Source organism: Trachymyrmex cornetzi, unplaced genomic scaffold (genome assembly GCF_001594075.2).
Source record: "Trachymyrmex cornetzi isolate Tcor2-1 unplaced genomic scaffold, Tcor1.1 scaffold118, whole genome shotgun sequence".
Taxonomy (NCBI): domain Eukaryota; kingdom Metazoa; phylum Arthropoda; class Insecta; order Hymenoptera; family Formicidae; genus Trachymyrmex; species Trachymyrmex cornetzi.
Genome location: NW_017295740.1, coordinates 60029 through 72563, shown reverse-complemented (window position 1 = coordinate 72563; position 12535 = coordinate 60029). Strand labels below are relative to the sequence as shown.

Sequence of the window (12535 nt, the reverse complement as noted above, 5' to 3'; positions counted from 1 at the left end):
TTGTCTTTTGTAGCACAAATTAGCACAAAATGAGCACTAAATAGTTCGAAAGGTCTTTTTCGATTCTGCTCATTTGGTCCTGCTAGCTTGACAGAGGTGCTGAACGCAACCAATGAACGTTCGCGTTCGCTGTTCGTTCGGTGTTCGTTCGCTAGGTGAATACGCGGCTTTACGCAGTTGTCACTAATTACGCAAATCTATTTTTTATATTAATAAAAAATATTTTAAAAAAAGAACTGAACGAAAAAGGGCTACGAGCCTAAAAATTAGTCGTTATAGATTGAAAATATTGAGAAGTTACAGAATAAAAACATGTCATTTCGTTATAATATAAAAATTTAATTTGTCGGCAATAAACAATAAAACATAAACAAAACAAATGTTTCGATCCCTGTTGGATTATTATCAATGTTATGATACAAAAATAAAACAGTAGATATTAAAAAATTAGAATATAAAAATTATAATTCGCTCTCAATCGCAAAACTTATTATAATAAAAGACTCACAGTATTTAATGTAATAAAAACACGCTCAGTATAACTTGAAACTTGTACAACCGTTGTAGTCAATAACAATGTGAACTTCTGGACATAGTATGCAGATTAAAACGAAATTGTATCTGTTAAAACGTATATAAAAATATTTTTAAAAAATATATTAAAAGTACATAAAGCAAGGAAAAGTATAAAAATCAAATACGAAAAGAAAAATATATATAACATTAAATAAGTAATCTAGGATTCTTAGAAATACAAACTGAATTAATAAAGAGTAATAATAAAAAAAAATAAATTATAATGTGTAATGTCCAATAACAAAGTAAATTATAGAAAATAACAATTGGTAACAATTAAAATAAATAATAAAAAATACATTATAAATCATATATCATTGTAACATAAAATTGTCTATTGTAATTACAAAGTAAAATATATCAAATTAAATTATGTACAGTTAAAATAACAGCTAATATATACCTTGTAAATCGTATGTCAATATAATGTAAAAATATCAATTGTCAGACAATGCGATGAGAGTGGAATGGTCATCTCTCTAGTGTGTTCAGAGACAATGTGAAACAGACAAACTTTGGTAAGAAGGTTGAAGTGGAAACGCCGAAGGAAGGAGTAAATAAGAGGGAGAAATAAAGTAGAGGGAAAAGAAATTGGGAAGGGAAGTAAGAACGAAAGCAGTTAAGAAGGAAAAAGATTGTATAATTTGCGAGAGTAAGACTCGGGTAATGATTCCGTATCATTTATTTTATTTAGACCCTGTTTTTGTCTTTTAATGTGAATCATTTCAGACACCAATCTCTTATTATACGAAGATTCGCAATCTAAAATTCTCACATCGTTCCATCTAAAGTTGTGGTCAAAATTGACGCGGTGATCAGTTATGACAGTGGGAGAACCTGTATTCTTCCTAATGTCAAATTTGTGTTCACGTAACCTCGTACTCAATTTTCTCTTTGTCTGACCAACATAACTCGCTTCACAATCATAACATGAGATCCTACATACAACATTTTGGTTGGATAAAAATTCCAACTTATCTTTTCCCCTTCTAATAAGATCTTTTAAAGTGTCAGGGATGGTAAAAGCTAATTTACAATGGAACATGCTAGAAATAGGAAGAAAGCTCTCTGAGATAGACTTGACGTAAGGAATAGTGAAATATTTATCTTTCACTTGTAAATTACGTGTAATATGTTTGTTGTGGATATGGAATTTTAGTCTTTGTTCAATTGTAGAAAAAATGAAAAATAAAGGATAACAATTGTCTAGGAAAATATGAATAGCTTCTATTAAATTTTTTTGTTGGAACCATGGACGTGATAATAAGATAATTTTGTCTATGAAACCGATGATTGTGCCTTTCTTGTGACAAAGAGGATGATGAGTAAAAATTAAGGAACCTACCAGAGAATGTCTTCTTATGGTATATATCAAACATAATTCTATTATTATCTATAATAAGTGTTGTGTCTAAAAAACTCAATCTGCCTCCCGTACCAACCTCCAAAGTAAATTGTAGTCTCGTATGTAGAGAATTAAAAGTATTAAGTGTATCAGTTATATTATCAGATGGAAGCGCGAGAATAATATCATCTACATATCTGAAATAAAACAACGGCTCTACTGTTAATCTATTGGTAGCTATTTCTTCTACATCCATGGTTCCAACAAAAAAATTTAATAGAAGCTGTTCATATTTTCCTAAACAATTGTTATCCTTTATCTTTCATTTTTTCTACAATTGAACAAAGACTAAAATTCCAAATCCACAACAAACATATTACACGTAATTTATAAGTGAAAGATAAATATTTCACTATTCCTTACGTCAAGTCTTGCAATCCGTATATCTAATACAGAGATTTTTCACCGAATGGAAATGTGGTAAAACAGGAGGCTTTAGGATCGCCTTAATTGACAGATTGAAAATTAATTATATAAAAATATGCAAATTGAGATTTTTAATGTTTATCAATTAAGATTCATAGTATAAAACAAATTTAAATTTCTATCGAAAATTTCTAGCGAAATAACTAAAGCTAAGAGGCTTTCTACAATAAACCATTACCTAGTTTGAACCTAGTCATACGCCATAAGAAGTCAACTAATTATAGCTGAAAATATGAGAAGAATAATCAATTATAATTGGTTAATTTCTTATGGTTTTAAATTTAAAGCTTAGTTAATAGCTTATTGTAGAAAACTCTTATTAAAGCTTTAACAAAAAAAAATTTTTTTTATATGGTTATACATCGAAAATATACAAAATTAAATATTTATTATATAAAGGAAATATCAAATTTGTTCAAGAATATTATTCTGTCATTGATTATATATTGATCACTTTATAATTTTTATGGCGGTTTCATAGTGCGTATATATTGTAGTTGATAAGAATTCCAAAGTAATACTTCGGCGCATCTTGAGAATACAGATATGATAACTGATTACCGTATATACGTAATTAGAATAAGTCGCTATATTTTTCTTCTAAAAGAGTAACATCCCGCAATAATATTGACACATGTACTGAATATGCAAATTAATACAGAACTATGCTTGTTGCATTCCCTTAATTTGCATTATAAAATATAGAAAAACATTAGATATTTTTATTATATTTTTGTATTAAGATAAATCGATTATAATTAAAATTAAGAAAGAATAAAAAAATAAGTAATTAAAACGTTTGTGATACTTAAAGAATTACATGATAATTAGGCATAAGTATATAACTAGCGATAAAATAGCTTCGTTATCTTTATATCGATGTTATAAATTGATTATCAAATACCGATAATAAATCATATTCGATTGTAAATTGTAAGAATTGTTAAATTAAAGAATTAGTTGGGATATCAATTAATTAAAACTCACGAAAAGAATAAATTTAATATATGATAAAGTTAAGGTTTCTGACTAGTCGCCGCGACCAAATTAAAATCGTGACGTAATAAGCAAAAAATGACACGTTGAAGTGGCTCGCATGTCATTTGTAATAAAAAAGAGAATTTATAGGATAAAACAAAATGAGATCTCGTTTTAAAACATTTGCAAAAATGAGTAGACACTATTCTTACCCCTCTTGACGGTAAATACTCTTTAAAAACACGTAAAAATGTAGGTTAAAGCCTATTACATGTCTTTTATGGCTACTCACTGACTGTCAGAAGAGAGGATAAGATTAGCTTTTGCTCATTTGTACAAGTGTTTTAATGCGCTCTCATTATTTTATTTTAACGAAATTCTTTTTATACAAATAGCACGCAAAAAACTTCAACGCGTTATTTTTTTGCTTATGACGTCACGATTCCAATGTGATCGTGCTTAGTTAGGATCCTTAAAAGGACAAAGGTCATAGTACAGACTTCGGCACAACGCTGCATAAAGTATAACACATAAGAAAATGAACCAATCAAAGTCCTTCATTTCGTATTCTAATTGGTTGATTCTCTTATGCCTTATGCGTTATGCAGTGTTATGCAAAAGTCTGCTGCGGTCTTAAGGGTATATCCATACAAACTTGCATAGTCGCATAAACATATGCATAAAGAAAATTACCCAATCACATTTCTCCCATAGAGACGCACGTAAAACGTGATTGGATAAGGGCTCTCGCACATGAAATGCATAACAGAGCATAAGCATAACATAAGGCCGCTAAACCAATGAGCATCTTATGTAAATCAATATGGCGACATTATGCTAGATGCTCATTGGTCCAGCAGTCTTATGTTATGCTTATGCTGTTATGCATTTCATGTACGATAACCCTAATTTTCTTTATGCATACGTTTATGCGACTATGCAAGTTTGTGTGGATGTACCCTAAGTTTTAGCGGTCTATATCAAGAAAGTTGAAATCAATTGTTTTAGCGTTGCTGAAATACGTAATGTATGACCCCCCTCCCCCCGCGATGGCAATAAAATTATTAGACTGGCGCAAATGTGACGAAGCATTTATCGATCAAAGTACCAAAAGTAGTTTAACGTACAGTATTGACAATAACTTGATGAGTAAAGTTCACGGCAAAATCTATTAATGTGCAAATTGGCGTATTTGACGTATAAAAGACAAAATTCGTTCTGCAATCCGCATTGTATTTATTTAAAATAATTATCGCAGGAAAACGTAAAATAAAAAGATCATTTAAAAGTTTCATTAATTTTTTCTTTGAAATTATTATCCCTTTTTAAGGATATCGATATAATCGGAATGCTAAACTTTATCTTTACAATATCGATACAAAAGATAACTCACGATATCGAGAGACGAATCTTAATAAATATAAATCTTCTTGTAATTTTTTTTTCATTGGATTGGTATCGCTCGGAAGATCAATTAGATAAAAAGTAAAAAATATTCAAGTGTAAAATGATTAAAGTATTATTTTTAATTGAAATTGACTTAAAAAAAAAACATGTCTTAACTTCTTAACGTAATACGAACTTTTCCACGAATGTCTAACGACGAAAATTAAAATTAATTATCTTTGGAATGAATAATTGTAGTATACATATAAAAATAATATTATAAGAGATTTGCGATAAGTTTCGCTTATATTGCGCTTAATAAAAATCTTGATAAACTTAAAATTAATTTTAAATATTTTAATAGACTGCAGTCATTGTTAACATTTCAATTTTAATATTTTTTAATTCTTAATTGTTTGATTTATTAATATTAAATGAACAATTAAATTAAAAATTTATTAGTTTAATTTGTAAAATAAACTTTTAATTTTTAATACGTTATCTATCTAGAATCGATTTAAATAGATTTACATGTTGGCAAAAATTTGATTTTAAGTTTGTTGAAATACTTACACGCTTTCAATGCAAAATTGGATGCAAACTTTGCGAGATATCTTTCGAAACGATGTGAAAAAGTCTGACGATGTTCCGGATTGGCGCGCGAATGAATCTCGTCACCGCGCCGGTACGCAATTTAATTGTTGATATAGAAAAAGGTCGATGTCATAATACGAGTTTTTATGTTCGTGTATTGGGGAAACGAGAGTAAATTCTCGTAATTTTCTACATTTGTACGAAACTTTGTGCTGTTAAAGTTTGTAACGCTGTTAATCTCACTATATAACTTGGAATTGCCGCATCGTTGATTTGGAAAATACGAGATAGTAGAGAAAGTTATGATATGCTGCTCCGACGCGGATATAACTGCGGTATTATTCGCAAAATGAGAGAACACCCGATATATCTGAAATTGAGAGAAATGTGAAAATCTCCGTGAAGTTGGCACTCCATATTTTCGAAGTTTTTAAATAGAATTCTGGCTTTATATATATATAATTATAATAAAGCTTTGATTTTTCCTCAAGGAGTTTTTAGAGTTTCTGATATGTTTCGAAAATAGCCTGAATTGAAATTGTGATACATTTTTAAGGATAGTTTGTACCTACTTGAATGCTCTATATAATTATAAAAAATCTACTTTGATGATATTACACTTATTAACATCTTTTTTAAACCTCTAATTTTATAAATTTTATTTCAATGCATATGAAGCTACAAATGTTCCCTAAATTTTGATGAATACTTGAGGTCTGTTCTTTATTCCTGTACCGTATGTATCATTTCAGATAGTGCAGGAATAAAGAACAGAACTTTAGATGCTCCACAGCTAATAGCAGCGTTGAGCAGAAAAAGCAGGTTTGCAACTGTTGTAAAATTCTTGAATATGATTGGTTTATACATTTAGATCCAATGAGGAACTAAGGGCAAGAACAATCATATTAAAGAATTTTACAACAGTTGCAAAGCTGCTTTTTCTGCTGAACGGAACCAATGACAATCTATATTTTGATATTATACTTATTAACTCCTTTTTGTAACTTTTAATTCTGCAAATTTAATTTTAATGCTACCTCAAAGCTATGAAATTAAAAGTGTCTTTGTTTTAAACTTCTAGATAAAAATTTTTAAAGGATTCATAAATACATTTTTATTTCGAATTTCCAGCATTTTGTTAAAAGTTTTGAATAGTGCTACAAGAGTTTTAACAAATAATTTTAACATTTAAGACGCTAAAACCAAAACTAAGAGTTTTTGTAATTTTCAACTGCGATTCCTTAATTTTATTCGCGTTAGAAACATGTTTATCTAGCCAATTAAAATCACTTACTCTTGATCAATTCGCTGTTATGTTGCACGATCAACTTGGGCGTCTTAGCGAATAATGGATTCCACTTATCGTCTCAATTGTGAGAAAACAATGTGTCATTTATCTCCGCGAAGAGAGGGAAAACTAACGGATGTGAAATGGACATTTTGCACTGTCGTATCGATGTGATTCGCGTGAAAGTTAGTAATTAAAGAGCGCAGTTTGAAAAAGACTACAATATGGTATATATGCAAGTACATATATAGTGTATATTAGTAATTCAAGATTGATTTAAAAAAAAAAAGCAACGAAGATCCAGCTTCGACCATAACAGGCATTTTAAATTTCTAGTATTGATTGTGTTTCTCACATATACGGTCTAAAAATAAAGATATTGTTTAGTAATTAAAATTAACGATGGTCGAGAACACGATAGATTCCAATTGTCACTATTATAGATTCACACCCACAACTTCGTGAAACACTATCGACACAAATAAAATTTTGGCAAACCGGACGCATTTTCGGAAATATTATTCAGATATGGATTTTATCGAGAGAGGTGTGATTCGACACGATGTAGAAGCTCGAAATTTTTGACGTCGGTGTATAGCTAACATATGTTTTTGTATAAACAAGCTGTAGCTTTGAGAAGATATATTTCGCTTTTCCAAAGCTATCACAGAAGATGTATGTAACGCAGATACATGTGCAAGAGGTAGTTTCTTCTTTTTTCTGTCCAGCTGCGACCGTACAAAAGCTTTGTGTGATGGCTATTTTTCGGATCACCTTCAACTAAAAGAAACTCTGAACGAATAACTATACCAAAACAAATTTTCAAACATGTACATTTCAAATTTATGACGTTACAATTTGCAATATGTTATCGCGTAGTATTATAATGAAACAATGAAACGAACGAAAAAGTAGGCACATTCTTCTCTTGAAAAGAGTTTTTACAGAAAAATATAAAAATACGTAGACCCCAGTTCTGTTGTTTTATGTCGCCAATGTAGCGTTCATTTTTGTGTAAACGAACTGTTGGAGCTTTTGACATATTTGTCGCTTTTCCAAAAGTATTGCGGGAGGTTCTAAAAAGCGATATTAAAAACTATGTGCTGTATTAAAATAATGTATACAAAATTATTTTTAGCTATTAATATGCTGCGACATGGTATTCAAATCGTGTGCAATAAATATTGTAATAATTTATCGAACGGAATTAACTTATCGATTTTATACCGTATGCTAAGACTAATTTTATTGAGTCGGGGGAGAGTCGACGTCTTTCGTAATGTCATTGAACCTCACGGTTGTTACTTATCAGAATGATAAATACAAATGAATTAAGAGCGTTATTATATTCATCAAATTTCCCATTATTTCGCAACTCTCAGTGAATATATGCTTTGTTTTGTTGGCAGCTATCTGCCGTCATCGTCGACACAACTTTCCATTGCCTTGTGCGTAGTTAAATTTCAACACGTGACGATACCAATCGCTTTTAAACCAGTGCGAATGTAGCTATCATTATTGAATGATATCTAATTGCGTACAATCAAATTTTGCTGGAAATACACGTCTATACATATATGAAGCCATTTTTATGTTTTACGTGCAACATTTCTTGCGCAAACAAATTAAATAGCTTCAAATTAAGTAACTTTACAAATTTTGTAATTAGTCAGAAACTATTTCCCGTTTGTGCGATAAATGCCGCGATTAACTTATTTATCTTTCTATTTCCTGACATTTTCTGTTATTCTATCTTGCCAGCATTGAAACAAGTACGAGCATACGATTATATAACAATGTCACTTAAATGTAGCCTCCGGATCTGTATTTAATTAACATTGTTAAGCAATGTGTTTACGAAAAAAAGAACTGCATTTGAATGCGTTTACTTACACATTGACATAATGAATATTAAAAAGTGAAATTCGCCTGTATTTTATAAACAGCGTATTTAAAGCCATTCCATTTTTAATTGCGTTTCTCGTTCTTCGCGGAAAGGGCAACTTCAACAAATAATCGCTCCGTTCTTGCCATTAAGGAAAATACGCGACTCGTTTTTATTATTATAATAATAGAATAATAATATCGACAAATAACTGCGGTTTTTCTACAATGCAAAGATAAGTAAAAAATGCCCGAGTTTAATAATGAATTTTGCTATACAATAAGAACACAACAGAAATCAATTATAATATAAACGAAAATAATTTAATTTATTCCTTCTCGTTTCTATCATGTCTGATCCATTAAGTTTCATTAATTGTGTTAATTATCCTGTCGTAATTACTAGTTGTACAGCAGTAACAATCGTAATTTTTTGAACGTAAAGTTACTAGGATTTTTTATTACTAAACCATGTGCTTTGTTTGAAGTTACCATATCTTCTGTATCACAGATCATTAAATGTTAACAATAACATTTCAGCTACAATTAGTATTAGTTTGAAATGTGAAAATATTGGAAGGCACGGAAAATTATTAGAATTGTCATTTCAAATTTTGAAAAGAAGACAATAATCGAGCTAAGAATAGGAACTGCTCAAAGTTAAATCAACATCCAATTTATGCGCACAGTCTGAAAATATTATGGAACAATGCGAGGAAATTTGGAAATCTATATATGTTTTGTAAGACTTTCAAAGTCAAGATAATTGAATTTCACAATTTCAACCACAAGTTTATCGCATGGCACAACTTGAACTGTATACGCCGATGAATCAAAGGCTAATAGTTTTTGTCAAGATAATCGTGCGTTATTAACGAGAATCGTCACACAATTACTAATCTATGATGCTAGGAAAAACAAGAATGACATCACAAAACACGTGCTCTCCTATTCCGCGATCGTGTAAATATGCGATAATCACTACAACGATCTTTTGTGCAGAGCATTGTGTGCAAAATTCCTCAGTAGTTTTATTGTATGTAATATTAATCAGTTTTATTGTGTATATAGCGCGTTATTCAGTTTTTCAAAAAAAATTATTAAACGAATAAATTAATATATTGAGAATTTTCGAATTTATACGAATTTTGTACGCATAAAGCAATTTATTGATACAACCATAGACATAATAGATACAAACTGCGCAGTTTGCACCGGTAATGACATTCCACAGGAATGTATAGTCTATTCTTGTATCTATGAGTAGGACGAGTTTTGTTCTATCAGGAAAATAGTGGCGTTAGATATTGATATTAAGCTTGTGTACTTTGATAAGTATATCTTAACAGGGAATCCGAATGTCTCGTATTCGTTTATATAAAATATAAGCTACACTTATATTTTACCCGCAATCATTAAGTTCGTAGCCATGTAGTCTTCAATTCTTCAACTTTTTCATAAAAACAGCTCACCAACTAAAGTCCTTATTTTTCCCCCGTTCAATATATTCGATAAATTTCTTACGACATACATTAATCAAATATTAATCTGCGACACTATATCTATAAATATTGAAGTATATCGTCTTCCTAAAATTTAGTTTTGCCGTGGATAATAAAGTCGGATTAATAGATTAATAATTATTATGCAATTATTTAAAACTGAAATGCAAAGCAAGAGAAATCGCAATTAAGACAAATTTGCTAAAATTTTTATTAAAAAATAAAAATTTTACACGACCAGAAAATTAAACTTAATATTCATTTCTTCATTTCGTTGTACACATTCAAAAATAATTATTAAAATGGAAAAGATATGAAATCCTACAAATGAGCCCACACAGCTTTATTCGATCAAAACGGATCTTGGTTAATAATATTTTACATGAATTTTATATATACATTTTCCAGTTTCATATGCAATTTGCGCGTCGATTATTTATCCGTTTTGAAACATAGTCCTAAACTAAAATTGGAGTTGTAATATTACGATTTAAATTAGTATATACAATTTTAATAATGATGCTAATACGCATTAAATTATTGCGTTCAAAATTTCGAAATAAAGACACTGTGTGATGGAATGAAGTAATTTTTTTAGAATTTAATAATTGTGCCCATCCCGTTACGTGCTCTTATTAGCCTTGAACATCTTTGTTATTAATATTTTAAGATTGAGAGTCCGTTTAAACATTTAGATATATTTTTTGAACTATTGTAAAGAATTTCTTACGAAAAATATCACCCTAACCAGAATTCGATTCCTTACTATCCGAGAGTAAGTGTTTTCATCAATAATCTAAAAATTTAAATAACAATATTTTTTAAATAAAAAATTTAACTCGATCACAACCAGAAATTAATTTGATATTCATTTTTTTTTATTTCGTTTTGCAAATCCACAGATAAGAGTGATTACTAAAATGGAAAAAGTAAAAGATTTTACTCTGCCACAGAGTCAAAAGACTACAGAGCCAGGAAAAACTAAACTTAATAGATTCCCTCTTCTTCTTTAATTATAAGTATCTAGATCTAGCCGAATTGTATAATTAAAAGTTATTCGGCAAATTACGAATCAAGGTGAACGAGATAGAGCGAAGATTAGATAAAACTTCCTCTCGTATGTTGTGCCACCTCTATAAGACAATAGACAATAAGTTGCACGAGAAAACAACTAACCGCCAGTTTTCAAATCCACACCGTCCTGGATGGGGATGAGCCATAGTGGGAAGATACCCGTGAGGCCGACCATGGTGCTGCCCAGCAGGGAGAATATCCATGGATTGTACGAGAAATATCCCACGATCTCGTGCCAAGGCAGCCATTCGTCGGTGCCTCCGAGGATGTCGCAGGACGGCGGGTATTCCGCGTCCGTGCAGTTGTGAGTGCACGCGTACGACGCCACGGCGGCCATATTTGTTGTCGTATGCTCTGTCAAGAAAGATCCTCGCCGTTCCTCGGGAGAGCTCGTGCCAGGAAACGGGTTGTCGATGATAATAATAAATGTCGATGTCAATGCCTAGCCCGGACGGGAATAGCCTCTCGTGATGAAATCGCGAATGTGGACGACGTCAAACTGATGACGAATCGAAGAACGAATCTCCAGGTGCCTACCGGGAGATAACCTCCTCATTTGCAAACAACACTTCTTGCCTCGAAGAAGACGATGTTATCGTCGCAATGTGATCGATGAAGTTTAGATTACAGGTCCGCAACGACAAGTGGAAGAGCATTCGTCAGAGTCATTTGTTTTTCTTTTCAAACTCTCGTCATCTCCAGAATTGTTCTCCACATTGGCTTCACACCGTTCGTCTATCGAATGGATGGAATTTCGCCGTAGATGGTTCGTTAAGACAACGACCGCCGAGCGACCGACTAGCCTGCACTGAGGACTGAGCACGGACGCTTCGAATCAGGACGTCGCCGCTGCCTGCCGCTTCGATGGTTCTTTCCGGTCCGTCGTTATTTCATGCCGTTGTGTCGAGTCGCGGACAAAGGCACCATCGACGCCGTGGTGATTAAATGCGCGATCACGATCTCGGAGACGCGCGTCGCGTCCCCTGTTACCCGCACTCGGTCGCTCTCGCTTTTCTTATCACGCCGCTTTCGTGCTCGATCAGGCTTCTAATCTCGCTTCTGCTTCGCGTTTGACTGATATCACTGTGTACTGCTACACTACGTCGTAACGACTGGTAACGACTGACGCGCGTTGCGCTGTAGACGGCCCCTTTTATAGCCTGCCGAAGCGAGAGGGAACGTTCGACCAATGTGTAGGTTAGTTTACACAACGCGAGAGCGGACTAGCGGAGTAACGGAGAGGATGATACGTCGAACGAGAGAGAGAAAGAGAGAACGTTGCGATCGTGAAGCGAAGAAAGGGAAAAGAGAATTTGCGGGAGGAGAGGGAGAAAGAGAAAGAGCGAGGATGCGCAGTGGAAGAACGTTCGTTCGACTTTGATAGAGGCGCTGCTTTTCAAACGGAAACGCATTTAGTCTTTT

The 12535-nt window shown here is 32.2% G+C and overlaps 1 protein-coding gene across 1 annotated transcript in view; it reads right to left on the bottom strand.

Moving 5' to 3' along the window:
* Positions 1-12267, bottom strand: part of Zip99C (Zinc transporter Zip99C) — a 33287-nt gene extending 21020 nt beyond the window's left edge. The window contains exon 1 of the mRNA XM_018515630.1: positions 11216-12267. Within this exon, the coding sequence (XP_018371132.1) occupies positions 11216-11450 (235 nt within the window). The 5' untranslated portion in view covers positions 11451-12267. The remainder of the gene's footprint in view (positions 1-11215) is intronic.
* Between the last annotated feature and the right edge of the window lie 268 nt (positions 12268-12535).